General features: G+C 41.0%; 1 protein-coding gene across 1 annotated transcript in view; it reads right to left on the reverse strand.

Annotated features, from left to right (window-relative positions):
- Positions 1-1,340: 1,340 nt before the first annotated feature.
- DDAH1 (dimethylarginine dimethylaminohydrolase 1) overlaps positions 1,341-18,769 on the reverse strand; it is a 140,375-nt gene continuing 122,946 nt past the window's right edge. Inside the window, exons 5-6 of the mRNA XM_034653811.1 lie at positions 6,799-6,942; positions 1,341-4,584 (exon numbers count right to left, since the gene is read on the reverse strand). Of these exons, the coding sequence (XP_034509702.1) occupies positions 4,468-4,584; positions 6,799-6,942 (261 nt within the window). The 3' untranslated portion in view covers positions 1,341-4,467. The remainder of the gene's footprint in view (positions 4,585-6,798; positions 6,943-18,769) is intronic.

Consider the following 18,769-nt stretch of genomic DNA (forward strand, 5'->3'; position numbering starts at 1 on the left):
ATTTCCAGAATCTGTGGCTTGTCACGAAAGGGGATTTTTCTCCTTCTTACCTTCTGCCATCCTTCTGGAAGGCTAAGAGAAAGATCAGTTAGGGAAACCCTGCCAACTCTTCCTTTAAAAATTGTCTCCATTCTCTTCCGTGAGGAGTAAATACTCTGGCACTTAGGTGGAGGGTTCCATTTCCTACGGGGGCCCAGAGCAGGTATGCAGGGGTGGTAGTTGGCATTTAAAAAAAAATTTTAGCTTCTGTGCCCATTTCAATGTTGTCTTGAATAAGGGAGAACTAATCAATGCAACATCAACTGAGAAGGTATGAATACATCAACGACCTTTTCAAGGAATTTTAATACTAGCCTGTGCTTCTAGTGAGCATTTGCATGTACCATTCAGTTACCATAAGAAGATATCAGATTGAACTAACTCTGGGTGTATGTGAAACCTCGTAAGCAGCACATTTTTGACAGCTTGAGGACCCCAGGCTACTAGCAACATGGGCATACTGAACATCTGTGATATAACACTCCATATAAATTAGAAAGAGCTGCTCCGACAATAGTATCGTGGAATATTCAGGGCTGTTAAAATTGATGACGCAGGTCTCTGTTTATTGACATGGAGAGATGCCCGCCATCTATTGTGAAGTGAAGGCAGCATGCTACAGAACAGCATGATGATGTAAAATTATTCCACATTTATATCTCCATCTATTCATCGATGTGCAGGTAGTCTTCAAAATGTTAACAATGGCATTTCTTTGTGAAGAAATTCTGGGTAATTTTTTCTTTACTTTTGTTTTTAGAGTTTTTTCTGTATTATTTGAATTTTATTTTTATGGTGAGCAATTATTTTTACAATCAGAAAAGGAAAACAATAAAGCTGCTTTCAGCTAGAAAAAAACTGTTGGAAATAAAAAAAGACTCATTAAAATATCTTCAAATGTCCTAACAGATGCTTACTGTAAAATAAACAAACAAAAACCACAACCGAACTCTTGCCTGAATGAGGGAAAACCTGTTCCACTGCTTCCACCACTGAGCCATATAATGTGCTGACCACAGTCAGGAGTGAAAGGGAACAAAGGAAGCCTCCAAGGAGGTGCACAGGTGAAATCAAGACCTCTTGGCCTTGCATGGGTGTCATGCCTGCTTTTTAAATGCCCAAAGTACGAAGTATCACTTCAGATATCATTTTAATCCAAGCTTTTGATGGCATTTGATTTACAGGCATCGTATTTCTAATTACGGGACAACAGAGAAAACTTCCCATCTCTGACAGCAAAGCAATGGTGACTTCATTTACTACAGCAGTTTCTGTTGCAAAAAAGAGACACATGCTGTTGGTCACAGTACAATTCACACTTTATTCCATCGTGATTGGTATACTTGTAGCATCAGGACAGCAAGAGACTAAAATCAGTGGAGAATCTCTCTGGTCTAAAAGGCCGTGAGAGGCATGACTGGTTTTGGCACACAGAGTGGATAACCATACACTGGTTGGAATGTGATGGTCAGTAAAACAAAATGCACAAGTCTAACACCATGTTGAGACCATATCTGAGTTCTGTAGAACGTTAAGGAGTAAATAATCACAAAGACTACCATGCAACTCTATGTAAGTCACATTATTCATCTACAGACTATTTCCCCCTTAGAGATGAAGAGATAGCCTTAGTAATCTGTTCACAGTAGCTTAAAGAGCAATCAGAACACATTAGAAATCTGCCTGCTGATTTCTACAGCAATCCATATAGTTGAAGAGATAATGCTAAACAATGTACTTTCTCTATATTGCCCCTGTTAGACTGAATCTTACTAACCAAGTAGTTCGGACTCAACTTTCCTTACTTTAATACAATTCTTAATGTCTTTACAATGTCAAAGAGAAGCTTCTGTTAGGTTATTTATCTTTATAAATCACAATAGACTGGAGGGGAACCTATGTAATGGGTCATCTTTCCTCTGCAAAGATAATGTTACACTGATGAGGACATCAAAAAATACTACTACTATGCTGCAGATATGTGGGTTTTCACATCATCATATCACATAGGGAGTCCAAAGAAGACAGTCCAGTCAGTGACATAGCAAAGAATACAATTCTGTGGAAGAGGCACATAGATTCTAAGTGATTTCTTGAGACAGAGGAGCAAAGAGGGAAAGAAGCAAAGGAAAGGAAAAGTGAAAAATAGCCTTCTGTAGGACACATTGTTCAAAAGAAAAATCTATTCACTTGCAGTTGACTAAATAGAATGCAGTTCTTCAATTTGGGATGATAGAAATAAAGATATTGGAAATTATATGCCACTTAGCCTTAATAGTAAGCCTAACGTGGCTAATTTTCCTGAAGTTGTTTCCGAGGTGCTGGACTCTCCCAGGGAGAAGTTCTGCTTTTGCCACCACAGGGCCAGAGGACAATTTTTCCTTATTAACTTGAGCATGTCGGTAACATTCATTTTCTCTCTGGTAAAAACACATTGTTCACCCACGATGAGACAATTCTAAATAAGACAGTGAGCAATATATGGTTCATTCATTGGACACTATAACTAAGATATCTTCACAGAAGTGAATTTAAAGTTAAGCAAAGAGGAGGAGAAGGAATTTCTTCAAATTCTGGCATAAAATCATCAAATAAATGAAAAAGATAGGTAGTGGTTAAGGATGTCTTGGTTTTCTCAGAGGTTTATCACTTCCATTTGCTAAGGGGAGATATGAATGGAGGGAATTCTGTCTTGGTCACCAAACATGAGAAATGTTTGGTTAAAAATACATAGGTAAGGGGCTCCTGGGTGGCTCAGTCAGTTAAGCGTCTGATTCTTGTTTTCGGCTCAGGTCATGATCTCCGAGTCATGAGATCAAGCTCTGCGTCAGGCTCCACGCTCAGCGGGGAGTCTGCTTGAGGCTCTCTCTCTACCCCTCCCCCACCCACACCCATGCACTCTCTCTCTCAAATAAATAAATCTTAAAAAAAAAAAAAAAGACAGACTCACATAGGTAAGCAGAGCAAACCCTGAAGTCATGTTTCCTAATCTCCCTGATTGTTAATCTTGAACAACAAGCTACAGGCAATACAGGAAAGGTGGAGATGACTAGGAAGTTTGATAACATGCCTGGATCAGTCACCATTCCTCAGAAAGTACCATTTCCCTGGCCTGCTAAGGCTGATTCTGTCAGGTTTAAGTCAAAGACAATGATCTCTCCCTTCACTGCGGCATTGTTCTTTGTAAGAGACCAGCATCAGTCTCAGGTTGTGTAATTTAAAAGCTAGAGAGGAAAGAAATTTTAATTGAATTTCACAGTGTACATTCATAGATAATTCAAAGTGGAATTGTCCATTGTCTGCGGTTTCAAGCACCAAGCTGATCACTTCCTGGACATGCTCTGTCTGGCTCTCACTAGACCATCAACAATCATTTTTAGATGCAGCATCTCTTTTGAAAGAAGTAACTTTGCTAGACCAGGATAATTGCAGGGGGGGTAGAAGGCTGGAAGTAGGGTGAGTCATGATGAGTGGGGGTGGGAAAAGAAATGAGCTGAAGGAAAAAATAAGACTATTCCCCAAGGTCTATAAATGGTCAGTAATGAAGCAAAAATTCATGGACTGTGACTTAAAGACTTTCTGAGATGTACCCATGGGGTGTTTCCAAGCTTCTCGATCTACGATCCCTAGTAACCCTCTGGAGCTGAATTTACCTTCCTAGGTGTGGTGCCCTACTTCTGGAATTTAGATCTCTGGGACAAACCCCATCAGGATATGCCTGTGCATGGTTAACTCTCCCTCCAAACAGCTATTCTGATTTTGGTCACAGTTCTGCTGAGGGACCCGTTTGCCCTTCCTGGGGAGAGTGAGGGTGGTGGCTGAAGATGTAGCAATGGGCCAGGGGAGGCTAATGTGGCAGACAGGAGGGACCTGCAAGAAGGTATCCAGAAGGCAAGACCGTGGATTTTACCCAAGGTAACAGAAGTAACAAAGGTAACTGGCAACAAAATTTCCAGAGTTCAGATGAAAAAAAAAAGAAGGAAAGGGGGAGAATCCAGGACCAGGGAATTTCACAGGAACCAAAGATAATTAAAGATACAGAAAGGAAAAAAAACCAACCCTGGCCTATCTGACTGATCAAGAAGACATTCTTCAGCATATATTGGCAAATAAACAGCATATATATATTCACGCTGATAATACAAACACTAAAAAGAGTGTTTCTTTATTATTATTAATCACAGTTCAATAATTCATTAGCTCTATATTTTCTAGATTGCTTAATTCATTTAGCAAAACCCACAGTTTAGGTACCACCGCAAGGGGAGGAAGGGGAGGGTGCAGAATGAAGCAAACGTAGAAGGAGACTTTTGTAAATCAGAGTTAGTAGCACAGCGGTACAGTAGATTGTCAATGAACACGACAGGAGCGGTACAGTCATCGGCCTTGTGAGTGCAGTATTGCCGGCTACAAAGGGGGGACTTCGACTCAGGAGTCTACCTTCTTGTTAATTAAAATCGAGCTGCACGTGAGCAGCCCGTCCACCTTTTCCAGTTCAGAATGGCTCACGGGGATCAGCATATGGTCCTTCAGCTTTTCATAAACCTGCAGCAGAAATCAAGGAAAGGTAAAGCAGAAGGATTATGTTCCCACCTCTGTCTTACCCCCGCTGCCCAACTTCCTCGCCTAGTGTGAGAATTCACTGGGCTTGCGAGTTTAAGCCTCTCAGCCATTGAACCCCAAGATGTGCCTGCAATCTAGACCACATGTGCCCACAGCCATACCAATGGAGTGAGCGGCACTGGTTAACCACTAGTTCTATGCTTTAACCTCAAAGCCAGAGATGTGTCAAAAATGTGGTCGTTACTAGAGATGACTTCAACTCTGCCGTTTGTCACCGGGAGATTGAGTGATACATGAAAGCCAGTGGTAGTGTTTTCAGTCTGAATATTACCCTTCCTCACCGCACTTTAAAACCCTCTCAACTGTACTTTAAGGTTTCTTTCCTTACCAACACCACTGGAAAAACTTGACAAAATAGAATTTAAATGAAGTATTTCAGGTCAAACTGCTTTTAAATTACAGGTGTGAATTTTATAGCATCTTTTGACACTAATAGAAAGCATGTGTCAAAACTTTGAATTAACAGTCCACAGATTTTTCTGTGATGATCAAAGCACATTTTTTAAAAATACAAAATCACCTGAAACACATGGTCTAAAAAACAATCTAGCGTGCTTCCTTAGGAAGCACTTTGTTCCTTAAAATTCACTACAGTGTCTAATTAAGAGTGCTGGAGCCAGAGCTGGGCTCCAAACCCAGTTCTGTCAACTCACCACCTAATTGTGACTTCAGCCAAGTGCCAGATCCCCTCTTGAGCCTTAGATTACTATTCAGTAACATTCGAGTAACAAGAGCGCCCTCACAGGGCTGCTATGAGGTATAACGAAGACAATGCACACAGTGGGCTTGGCCCAGCACCTGGCGCAGGGGAAGCCTCAGTGAACATGGATATTATGATCGTTACTTGTGGATGGACACAGGGCTGAATCCAAAGCAGTTAATCACCATCTGGTCATCAGATGATCAATGTGGTCGGTGAAGCACAAACAGTCCAGAGCTGTGTTTCTCCAAGTGAGTTCTGTGACCTGGGTGCTTGTTGAAACTGCAAATTCTAGGGTGTGGTTCTAGAAACCTGTATTTTTAACAATCTTGATGCACAATAAAGTATGAGACCCTCTATTCATCTGAGAGTTGGTTAAGCCCTATTCTGGGGTCAGGGGTCCTCTATTTTCCTCAGGTTCACACTTTCAGCCATGGACACAGAGAAATCATCTATGTATCTCCCCACCCTTTTCTTTTTATCTGCTAAGAAGGTGACTGATTCAGAAGGTAAAACCTAGTGATTACACAATATCACATATCTGAAAGGTGTCCAGAATATTTTCTAAAAATTTTAAAGATATAGCTTTTTAGATACATGTACAAAAAGATCAGTGGCTGTTAAAGGTTCTTCTGTAATGCTGAGTGTACATATCTGATTCCTCTGGGCAGAGATGAAGATGCTGAAATGCCTAAAACAGAAATGGACACTTGGAGGGTCTGCGGATGAACACAGCTGTGTCTGCGTGTGCAGAAGAGACTGGCAGAATGCCCAGAAAGATAAGGAACATCTTCTTAGACCAGGAAAGAATTCCGCATCTAGGGGCAATTCCCGTGTTGGCGCACAAATGCAGAGGCTCTTAGAGCGACACGTGCCTGATGGCAGGTATATCATCTTTTTTGTACTTTTTGATCCTTCCTACCTGAGATGCACAGCCAAAAGCCCCCTTTTTGCAGCCCTGACATTGAGCGCCCACCTCTTTGGGTCATTCACACTTCTCTGCTGTAAAAAACAAATGACCTTCCGATGAAGGGCAACTCAGATTTGTCAGAAAACAATGACACAGTTGACCGCCTAACTGTAGGGCTCTATGCTTAGTGAGCATCTGAGTGCGGGGAGATATGTGTGATCAGAGCTGTAGCACAGACTTGGGAGATCTAAGTACTTGTTTGAAAGTTTTGAATACCAGGCATGATCACCTCAATTACTGTGCATGCATTCGTGATCAGTGACAGCAATGTGAAGACTGAGTTAAATTAACCTTCCCTGTGCCCTGAAATTATATTAGCCTTTCTGCTTTCATAATGATTTGATGTGTATAGAGGAAAAGGAAGTCCCTGTTATTTGTCACTCTATCATGAAAAAAATCCCCAGGCAGGAAGACTGTCACAAAGAGGCCTGCTCAGCTGCAGTAGCCAGGAAGGATGTTTGTTTACCTTCGCACTTTCTGGATATTCTTCTGGGGTGCGGTGTAGCAAGACGTGGCCTTTGCTGGGGATATTTAGGTAAATACAGTTTGCGGCCATGTCATCAGGCACAGTGAGTTTGTCATAGCGGTGGTCACTCATCTGTTGCATGATCTATAAAGAGAAACAAAGCAGGCTTAAGCACAGCATTTCCCCACACTTTCAAACAGAAGGAAGGCAGAGTGTGGGTTTAAGCTTGCAACGGTGCCTAAGAATGTTCCTGTGAAGTTCCTGCCTATTTCCTCTCGTCATTTAGACTCCCAAGAGGCAAACTCCATGAAGCTAGGATTCTTTGGAAGAACTGCAAGGGTTCTTCTTATTGCTTTTTTGAAAGTGTGTGTTTTTAAACTATCCATAATTTTAAAAGGTTTTAAAACTATCCATAATTTTTCTGGTTTTTGTTCATAACATCTATCAGTGAAACCTGAAAGGGACACATATACAAAAGGCCCAGCTGGGGGTTTTGATGACATCTTTGGCTGAGGAAGCAGGGCCGCCCTGGTCTACAGGAAAAAGGGCCCATAGTGGTAATCATTCTGGTCAATAATCTGATTAAGCAATCACACAGACACACACACACACAGACACACACAGACACACACACACACACACACACACACACACATTCCTCTTGTAGATACACTTAAATTTAATTAACCTGTCTGTTGGCAGGTGATGCCCTTAACTCAATAAGCATAAAAATCCCTAGAGGGGAATGTTAAACTCATATTCTTAGGCTTCACCCCCAGGGATTCTGATCTGGCAGATCTGAAGTGAAGCATAGCAATCTGTATTCCAAAGCGTTCCAGGTAATTCTGAGGCAGATGGTCCCAGACCACACTTGGTTAAAAATACAAAAACAAAAAACCCCACCTGATTTAACGGGTCTATTCATCAAATGATGGATTTATTAATGTCTTCGTATATAATAACTTTAAAAAAATCACAGAAGTGAACTCTACAAAATTTTAAAAAATTGACACCTTATCCTCATCTCCTCAACACAATCAAAACAAAAACCCACAAAACAACCACCCCTCCCTCACTACAAAAATATCCAAACACCAAAAACAAACAAACAAAAACCCAAATATATTTTGGGCTTAGTCATGTAGACTCTTTTCATTCTTTATCAATATCTGTATATTTTAAGGAATTTCCTGAAATGTCATGCCATAAAGGCATAACAAGATCTTTCCATCATCTGGTTTGAATCTACCTTTCCAACTAGGCCTCCCTTTACCCTTCAATATCTGTCTGGAAATGTGCTTCATATTACCAGACCTCGGAATAGGTAGGCTTGCCCACTCAGTGGTGGCAACATCGGACAGTAAGATTCACAGTATGGAGGAGTGCAAGAGACTGCATACTCCCTGTAGAAAATTCATTCCAAAGAGACATGGAAAGTGGCATATAGTAAGCTCTTCCTGACTCACCAGTCAAGCAAACCATTCACTTCTCCTCGTGTGGAATATGTCAAAACCTGGGAGGGGGCAGGAGTAATCTGATAATGGAATATCCTTCACACAGAAAGAAACATCGGCATGGGGATGTGCTTAAGCAGTGTACCAAAGGCTGAGAGATGCAGAGATGAGCGGGACACAGATCCAGTTTTTGAGAAGGTTACAGCCTAATGGAGGAGACTGGCAAACAATTATACAATAAGAAGAGACAGGGCACCATGGGAAACATTTAAAATTTATTACTTAATCTCAAAATTCCCATTTTACAGACGAACAAACCGGACTGAGAGGGATCAAATAACTTACTTGCTCAAAGTCATACGGGTAGATTTAAACCCACATCCGGACAACTCAAAACCTTCTTTGTTAATCATCTTACTTTGCCCTCTTTCTTGACCTTCAGAGCTGCAGCAGATCTTGCTCCTATAAACTACCACAACATTGACTTTTTTGCACTCATTTGGTACTTATAATTTATTCTCTTGTGGTACCATTAACTCTTCTTCCACATGTAATCCTATCACGACATGCTACAGTTTGGTGTAGCTACAGGACTTGGCTGGACACCCGTCTTGCACTTTTTAAATAAAGGGATAGCCCTGTAGAGGGTATCGCCTACAGTGGTGGTTCTTCTTTAGAGCCTTGATGGAGAAAACTTAGATCTACTTGAATATGTGGACACTTAAGAAGTGAAAGACATTCCTAAAGAGTAGCTATTCTAAGAAAGTGAAAAACATATTCAACTTAGCCCTCTTTATAAATATTTTATAAATATCCAGAAATACTATGGAGAGGCCTATGAGAAAAAAAAATCCATATCCAAGTAGCTCTCTTCTATTATGAATTGCTGTAACAATATATCTTATGCAGACTTTCTTTTTGGCTGCTTTTAAAACATATTAATAGTAGCTTCCATTGTGTGGAAGGGGGCACATTAGACCATTAACTCTGGAGTAAGACCTGGTTTGAGTCACAGGCCAGCCTTTATTAGCTATGTAAATTTAAGCTTTTTTTTTTTTTTTTTTTTTTTTTGCTTTTGACTTCTTGGTTTTCTCACTATAAAACTGGGATAATAATAGTCTTTCATATACTTATTATGAAAGCCAAATGAAAATAATGTATATAATAAGACACAGTAATAAGCCCTTAATAAGCTACTAGTATTTTAGGGCAGCATGACCAGACAAGTAAGGGTCAAGTTTCTATCTGCAATCAGAAAGATCTAGGTCTGAATCCTTGCTCTGCTATATATTGTGTGACCTTAAGCAGGCTCTCCAAGCCTCAATTTCCTCAGATATAAAATGGGATGACAACGTCATACCTATTTCTCTTAGAATAACTCTGAAGATTTTTATTTTATTTTATTTTATTTTAATTTTTAAGTAGGCTCCACACCCAGCATGGAGCCCAAAGCGGGGCTTGAACTCATGACCCTGAGATCAAGACCTGAGCCGAATTCAAGAGTCAGACATTTAACCAACTGAACCACCCAGGTGCCCCTGAAGATTTTTTTTTTTTCAAAGATTTTATTTATTTATTCGACAGAGATAGAGACAGCCAGCGAGAGAGGGAACACAAGCAGGGGGAGTGGGAGAGGAGGAAGCAGGCACACAGTGGAGGAGCCTGATGTGGGGCTCGAACCCATAACGCTGGGATCACGCCCTGAGCTGAAGGCAGACGCTTAACCGCTGTGCCACCCAGGCGCCCCCCCTGAAGATTATTTTAAAAAACGAAGCAAAACAGATTATGTCTGTGAAGTGCTTGGTACAAGTTCCTAGTACTTATTAAGTGTGTAATAAATGTGCACCCTTCCCTTTTTGTTTCTTGCAAGTCATTTGGCACCTAGCAGATAATAAAAATATGCTTGCAATGAATTGATTCATTTCTTCACTCCTTTCTTTTTCTTCTTTTTTAAAAAGATTTTATTTATTTAAGAGAGACCAAGGGCGGGGGGAGGGGCAGAAGGAGAGGGAGAGGGAGAAGCAGGCTCTGTGCTGAGAAGAGAGCCAGATGTGGGGCCTCCATTCCAGGACCTGGGGATCATGACCTGAGCCAAAAGCAGATGCTTCACTGACTGAGACACCTAGGCACCCCTTCTTCACTCCTTTCAGAGGATATAGCGAACCTCAAGAGTACACTGAGATGTTCACAATCTACATATGTGAACAACTGCATATATAAAAACAAGGTATGGTCTTCATCCAGAAAAAGAAATACAATTCGTTAATTAATGTGAATGGGGCTAAATCAGTGAGGCCAATGTTTGGCTTTTTCCTTATGCTATACTCTGTGGTCCTAACCCAAATGATTCTGAATGTAACATAATATGGAGTGGTGGACCTGGGGCAAACTAGACAGTTTGCAGCACCTGAAAGCATTAAAACAAAGAAAGAAAAGAAAAAAAACTTTGTGCACATCAAACCGAACATACATATGTCTCTGTCAGTTTGTGACTTGTGATTTAGTAAAATGGTCCAGAAGCCCAATCAGCAGATGGATGTCTTTAAGATGTAAGTGGAACTGTCTCTAAACGCAACACGCAAGTTAAGATTTATGAAACTTTTCAGCAATCATTCTTGGTCAGTCTGGCCAGCATGTTTCTTTCTGGGTGCAGGGAATAGGATTGCACTATGTCTGAATCTCTACTTATTATGTGTTATTGAAGGTGGGCCAAGATGGCTAGTCTGCTCATTTACCGTTAAAACTGACTGTCATCCTTCATGTGGATTAGATCGCGTTTATCCGAGAAATTCAGGATTTCTTCCAGACCACCAGGAGACAGTTTCCGGGGCCAGAGGCTTATTACTAAGTAGGACTTCAGTGGGCTTACTAAGTAGGACAAAGATCCTTAAAACATGGTACGTACAGCCATAGTTACCTGGTCAAGCTTAGACAAGAAGAAAACAAAATCTAGAAAACTGAATATTTCCATTGACCTAATTTTCTAAGCCACCGGGATAATTGTGGGCAGCATATTTTGGTCCATCACATTCAGACTAGTTGCGCCCACCATTCATAAGCACTAGAGAGATGCCAGTTGGTTTTCCAGTTTAATTCATGGTCTATAGATGATTCTCTACATTCTTTATCCAAAGGTAAAGAAATCACCTATCACTCCGACTGTAAGCTGAATTGAAAAAGAAAGAAGGAGGCAAGATCACACCTACAGGCCTGACTCTACCTTCAATGGTCCCACGAGCAGCCTGGCAATTTCCCCACATCTTAGTCTGACTCATGCATGTCCGGTAGTGACTAAGAAGCAGAAACATGGAATGTTGTACATTCCAGAGGAAGTGTTATCAAGGAGCGTTATCAGTGCTGACTTCTTGTTTATCATTGAGGGAACAAATTAAAATCTCCAAGGTTGTGCCTACTTCAGAAACTGCCCAGTTTCTTCTGAGTAATGAAGACTTTGTATCTCCGTTCTTGGGGTGCTTTACTTACCTGGGTGCCACCTTTTTCCACCCTCCCTCCCATCCCCCATCCCCAGCTCCTTGAGGGAACAATTCTGCCTCTTTGGTTCCTCTGTGTTTGCTTTGTTCTTCAGCTAATGACATTTATTTGAAATTGTAATCACTGCTTTTTCTCAGTCATTGGTATTTCTCTCTTTTCTGGACCTTATATTTATAATTTATAGCTTCTGGTGGGAGTATTCTTAAAATTACTGACATCAGGGCTAGTACCAACCTAGCATTGTTTGAGGATAGTTACATTTTTTTCATTGTTGCCAGGAAAGGAATTATAATACCCTTGGCAGGGAAATAATTTAACACTGGGACTAGATGAAGTAATTCACTGATAAATTCTACCAAGAGTTACTCTTAAAATAAATGTCTTAACAAAGCCACCTTAGGAGAAGTTTTTCAATCAATTTATCAAGGCCCCATGGTTATCATTTTAAGACAGGTTAAAAAATGTGCCTAGGGAAATGACTTTTAATAATAGAACAGGCCCCATTTGGAGCAGTGAGGGGTTCTGTTTAACAGTGGAAAGAAGAAAATACAAAAGCTATGTCAGGCGTAGTCTTTCTAAATGAAAAGAACTTAGGAAGTGGTAACTATAAATAATAAACAAAAAATACATTTTTTTTTCTTGAAAAAGCCAAGGGTGCTTATTCTAAATTTTTTTTAAAAAAGATTTTATTTTTTATTTATTTGACAGAGATAGAGACAGCCAGCGAGAGAGGGAACACAAGCAGGGGGAGTGGGAGAGGAAGAAGCAGGCTCATAGCAGAAGAGCCTGATGTGGGGCTCGATCCCATAACGCCGGGATCATGCCCTGAGCCGAAGGCAGACGCTTAACTGTTGTGCCACCCAGGCGCCCCCAAGGGTGCTTATTCTAAATACAACGAGTCTCTGTGTTCTGGAACAAAGAACAGGTTTCTCTTTTCCTGTGAGAGTGATTGTTTTCCTTTCTCGTATATGTTGCTATTGTCTGAATAAGACAGCTTGCCATTTATTTATAGCTGGGCTCAGGAAATTCACGGCTATACACAAGACAGGGTGCTCACCATTTGGAGAGGAACACACAGGAAAAGATTCAGAAGACTATCTCTAACATCTTTCCTCTGCTGTTGGAACTGGTGCTGTGAGGATGTGCTCAGGGCCAGCCTGGCCAGGCTGTGCCTCAAAGAGCTCAGGCTCCTGAGGACAGAGATGCAGCCACAGTGAGTGGGGGGGTGGGCAGGTTTTGTTTGCTCTTTGTGGATGCACAGAAGCCTTTGTTAAAAGATGAGCATCATTTCAAGTATCTTGAGAATGTGGCTGTTGGCTGTTCAGTTCTATGTGCCAGCATTTTTTCCTAAAAAAGGGTGGAGGTGGTGTATTGCTCCAGAGCTCTGTGTAAAGTGTTCTTTTAACCCCAGGGGATCGACTTCCTGTTTCTCACTGTGCCCCAAGCCAGAATGGAAAGGAGAAAGCACCTAAACCCTTTATGGACACTCTAAATTCCTGAGAGGCCCTAGACTCTGGATAATACCCACTGAGTTCAACACGGCTTTAGAGAAAGATCTGAGAAGTCAAGTCCGTGCTCTAAATGCCATTTCTGACTTATGCCACTTCTCAAAGGCATTATTCCACTTTGTGTAAAACAGTATTATTGGGATTGGACACAACTGGTGTTTGGTTCAATCCAACAGTTCTCTGTGGAGGTCCACCCTGGGGCTAGGCATGACAGCGAGAGGTGGGAAAGAGAAAGACACCCAAAGATAATTTAGTTGCAGGTTCTTCCTTCAGGAGATGACAATCTATAATTTAAGGCAGGACAAGCACACGAAGGAGATGCTAGCAGTAAAAAGAAAGTCAACCTCACTTCCATTACAGGCACTCCCTTAATGAAGAAGGCACGCGGCAGAGTGGAAACGGCTCTGAGAACCATGTTGGCCGAATCATCGTGCTCTGTTACACAGCTGCTGGTTTGGAGGAATCCGCCTTGCTCCCCAGAGTGGAGCTGTCACAAAATAGAGTGGGAAACGTCTGGCTTCCAGCCCAAGAGAATTTGCATGGCTAGTTGCATTAACAACCAGGCATTTCCGGCAGTTTCCAGCATTTCTGGGAATTTTCTCATTCAAAGGGCTGGAAGGCAGCTACGTTCTCCCACTTGTTACTCATGGTTTCTTTGTATTACATCAATTATTGAAAAAAAATTCTTGGGCTATGTTGTTTCACAGAACAGTTTAGGACTTTTATGGGTCAAATACTGAAGGGTGTATAGAAGGTATTTAGAGATGGTTAGGAAATATTCAGAGCATGTTTGGCTCACTCATAATTGATCATTATGAAATATACATATGTACCCATATCAACATATCAGAACAGCCAATATTAAAAGTGACAGATTATAGATTCTATTGAGATATATGATACGCAATTCTGAAGCACACTTTTTGTTACTACTGTATATCTAAAATCATTCATTCATTTATTTATCTGTCCATCAAGAGTTTATTGAGAGCTGACCATTTACTAGGCATTAAGCCCAGACAGTCCTTTTAAGGCTGAGTCAATATAGCTATGGATAACATTCTAGAACTATTATGTTTTCATTTTTTTATGGATATTTCCATGGATCAGCTCAAAATGAACAGAATCTGAGAGAGGCTGTCTGTTAAACATCCTCTCTGAATTGATGGGCTATAACAGATCCTAAGAACAAAGTAACATGGTTCCTTTCAGTTAAATCTGGGCCAGCTTTCAATGCCAAATATTCCCTTCAAAGCTAACTGCCATTTCCTCCACAAATTCTCTCTCATATTTGGAGTTGCTGCTTTTGTTCAGATCATAAGGCCCACCTAAATATGGGGATGAAATTCTGTCCTTCTGTCCTTCAAACTACAACCACAAAGCACATGAACCATTTCTGGAAGGGATCCTCACAAACAATGGTTACTGTGGAAGGCTGGGAAAAACTCTTACCCTCTCATTAGAGGGCCGCTCTGAGCTCTATGGAGGGCTAAGGAGCATGGCCTAGGCAGGAGGAACAAGAGAGATTCTCTGGGTGAGTCACAGTTCTCATTTTCTAATTTCAGGGGTGTAGAGCAAAAGAAATTCAGACCAAAGCACCCCTTCCAAAATGCAAAATCTGGGATCCTACCTCCCTTCTAACCTCTGCCCATGCATTCTCTAAGATTAGCTCTGTGGCAGAAACAGGTCTCCCACAGTCTTGTTCATAAAGATATATCTTGTTGCCTACTTGGATATTGAAGTCATGCCCTGGCTATGCTTCCCCAGATACCTGCACCCTAATCCCACCTTCAAAAATTAATTCCCTTGGTTACTGGGGACTTGGGGATCTTCTAGGTTCCCTGTATCATTTGACAGCCAGAAACAACTGGAGTATTTACTGAGCTATATTCTGTTCATTTCTCACAATTATTCATTTTTACAAATGAGAAAACCAAGGTTCAGAGAAATTCAGTAATTTGTCTAAGGTCACATGTTAACACAGTAAATCCAGGATTCAAGTCCAGGTACATCAACCTCCAAATGCCTACCTTTTTCCTGTCACACCAAACTACCACCTCTCCAATATCCCTTCAAAGACTAGACTCTGAGCTCACTAACTTGCAGCCTTTGGGTTGATTTTTCCTGTAGATACAACTTACTTGACATGCATATATTCTTATTTTTTATTTTTTTATTTTTTTTAAAGATTTTATTTATTTATTCGACAGAGATAGAGACAGCCAGCGAGAGAGGGAACACAAGCAGGGGGAGTGGGAGAGGAAGAAGCAGGCTCATAGCGGAGGAGCTTGATGTGGGGCTCGATCCCATAACGCCAGGATCACGCCTGAGCTGAAGGCAGACGCTTAACCGCTGTGCCACCCAGGTGCCCCTATTTTTTATTTTTTTAAAGATTTTATTTATTTGAGACACAGAGAGAGAGTGAGCGGGTGGGGGGAGGCATAGAGGGAGAGAGAGAAGCAGAGTCCCCACTGAGCAGCGAACCCAGTGTGGGACTCAATCCCAGGACCCTGGGATCATGACCTGAGCTGAAGGGAGATGCTCAACCAACTGAGCCACCCAGGAGCCTGATGTGCATATATTTTTAAAAGTTTGCATTTAAATGCTTTTAGATGGAGAAGGTCTGGCTCCTGAAGCCATCTGAGTTCTCTACTGAACTACAGGGATTGGTTTTCTTAAAGCTGTTAAGTAGATGAAAGAAGAGCAAAGCCTTTCGGAATAGAAAAAGACAGTGGGTAAAGAGGCATTATCGCTTCTAGAGAACAGAGGAGCAGGCTCCCGAGTGAGAGAGGAGAAATGGCCAAACACACGCACTTTGCAATGATGCCAAGGATCAGCCCTGTTCAGTCTGGCTCTACCACTGGTGGATTAGTGCTTATTTTCTATATGAGCAAATATTCCTTGGCCAGCTCATCAGTAGGTCATGCATTTAAATTTTCTTTTACAATAACTGTGCTTGCTTTGCTTTAGAGTCATTCAAAATCCTCTGCCCAGTCTACTTGGCCATTGCGAAAGGGTTGCCTTAGGGTTAGAGAATCTGTCCTCATGAAAGAGAGTGGCTTTTTTTCCCCCCTGGAACAAGATGAAGAAAATCATCACTGGAGCCGCCAATTATTTTAACCTAGGTGGTTAAAAAAAAAAAACAAAAACCTTTAATGTATGTTCAGTACTCTGAGATTTTTAGCTCCAGGCAGTAGTGTGCTGGTAAATGTAGGGAAAAATATATGCATAATATACCCACATACATTTATTATAAATTTTACTGATATGAAGGATGGGCAGCATATAATTTATAAATAATAATAAAATGGTCGATTCTCTTGCATATAAATTTCATATTGCCAACCGATTCTCACAACAGAATGCTTCTGTTGATTTTTGCTGAACAGGGAACATGACGTGGGGCTCGATCCCCACGGGAGCATGACCTGAGCTGAAGGCAGTCGCTTAATCAACTGAGCCACCCAGGTGCCGCAAAATACCTGAAAATTGAACAATCAGCTTTTGTAAGCTGGTAGAAGCTGACTCCAGCAAACCACTGCCCTACACAGGAGACTTCATCGTTCCATAAGACGTGGCTCCTGGATGTTAGCATAAGCTGGCTCTTGATAGAAAGTTACTTTAAGTAGCCCTACAGCCTCCATGTTAATGCCATGGTAGCTTTAGCTTTGGAACTTGGCTCGTATAACTTTTGCTTCCTCATGGGCAAACAATAATTGGGGATTAACCGTCAATGGTTTATGAAACTCATGAACTCTTGGAAGGAAGGGTGGCAAATTGGGTTTGTTAAACAGAAGCTTAATTTCATCAAAGCTCTCAAACACACAGAAGAAGGTGAAAAGGGTTTCCCTTTTCACACTAACTGGAAGCTTAAAGTCTGATTGTCCTATGTGTAAAGAATGAAATGAGAATCCATGGTCTGTGTTAAACTTGGCTCCAATTTAATCTTTTTTTTTTTTTTTTTTTTTTTTTTTTTTAAAAAAGGCCCCCTTTCCCGNGAGCCCAGTGTGGGGCTCGAACTCACGGCCCTGAGAACAAGAATTGAGCTGAGATCAAGAGTCAGATGCTTAACTGACAGAGCCACCCAGGGACCCTTCGGCTCCACGTTAAATCACTGTTTTCCTTTTAAGTCATCTTACCTTTTTATTTCTGGTTATTTTGCTATCCTTCATGCATCTTTGTAAGCCACTTTTGCAAAATGAGGTGAGGTAGGAGTGTATAATTTCAAACAATTCTTCAAAAAACATGTTATAATTATAAACAAAAAAAACTAATTATGAACAAAAATATAAAACATAAGCTTCTTGTAAAAGATTCAACTATGAAAAGTTAAAGTTCTATTGGACTTAAAAACAACTTGTATACATTTGTCAAAACTCATTGAATTGTAAATTTGAAGTGTGAATTGTATGGAAATAAAATGTTATTATATGGAAATTATATTTCAATAAAGCTGATTTTAAAAAATTGAAATTTTCTTTCTCCCCTCTCTACCCCATCTTACTCTTCTCTCTTCCCCCTTGCTCTATGGTAGCCACTATTAAAAGTTTGACGTGAGTTCCTCAGATCTTTTTAAAAAACATACACACTCAAAACAAAATCCATTTACCCCCACTGAATTTGTCAGTAAAGGACCCTGAACATCGCAATTCAGAGGCCCCAACCCTACGTCCCTCAAAGGCTGGTAATGAAAATTGCTAGAGGCCATTACATGTGATCATCTCACATTTATTTCCTTTTCGTCCATGTATACTAAGTAGTTCCAATACCTGCAAATAATGTCATACAAAAATCGAATGAACACCGGGACTGTATGGCTGTTGAGTTCCTGGCTCCTGAAAGCCCTCTTGCTGGCGTGGGCTACCTGACATTCAGGAGTCACTGCCGCTCCTAATCAGGCTAAGTACCTTAACCGTGATATGCTCAGAAATTAAAATGACTGTGAAATGGGGCTGACAAATCTCATTCACATTTTAGGACTAGGTTTCTCAACCTTAGCACCATTGATATTTTGAGCTAGATCATCCTTTGTTATGGGGGCTGTCCTGTGCCTTGTAGGAGGCTTAGCAGCAGCCCTGGTCTCTATGTACTGTGCCAGGAGCGTCCACTCTCGCACCCACCATGCTGCAACAAAAATATCTCCAGACATTACCAAATGTCCCCTGGGAGGCAAAGTTGCCTTTGGTTGAAAACCACTGTTTTTAGAAGAAAGTCATCAAATTTATTTATATTTTAGCAGAAGAGCAGATATTTATGGGAAGGAGAAGGAAGAACAACCATAAAAAGAAAGAAATCAAATTTCCAAATACTATTTACTCTTCTATTCTTCCTCTGAATTAACAAGAGCCCTGAAAAGAAAGGGATAAGTGTTTAAGAAAACAGCTGTTGTCCCCATATATCTTTTCCCAGAAACCGAAATACCCTGTAAATGACTACAACCAAACCATGGCCAATGAAGAAAACAGCCATCCCCACCTTGCCTACTCTTGTGTGGGTTGGGGAGAAACCTTGGTTTCC

The sequence above is a fragment of the Ailuropoda melanoleuca genome, chromosome 2 (genome assembly GCF_002007445.2).
Source record: "Ailuropoda melanoleuca isolate Jingjing chromosome 2, ASM200744v2, whole genome shotgun sequence".
Lineage (NCBI taxonomy): Eukaryota > Metazoa > Chordata > Mammalia > Carnivora > Ursidae > Ailuropoda > Ailuropoda melanoleuca.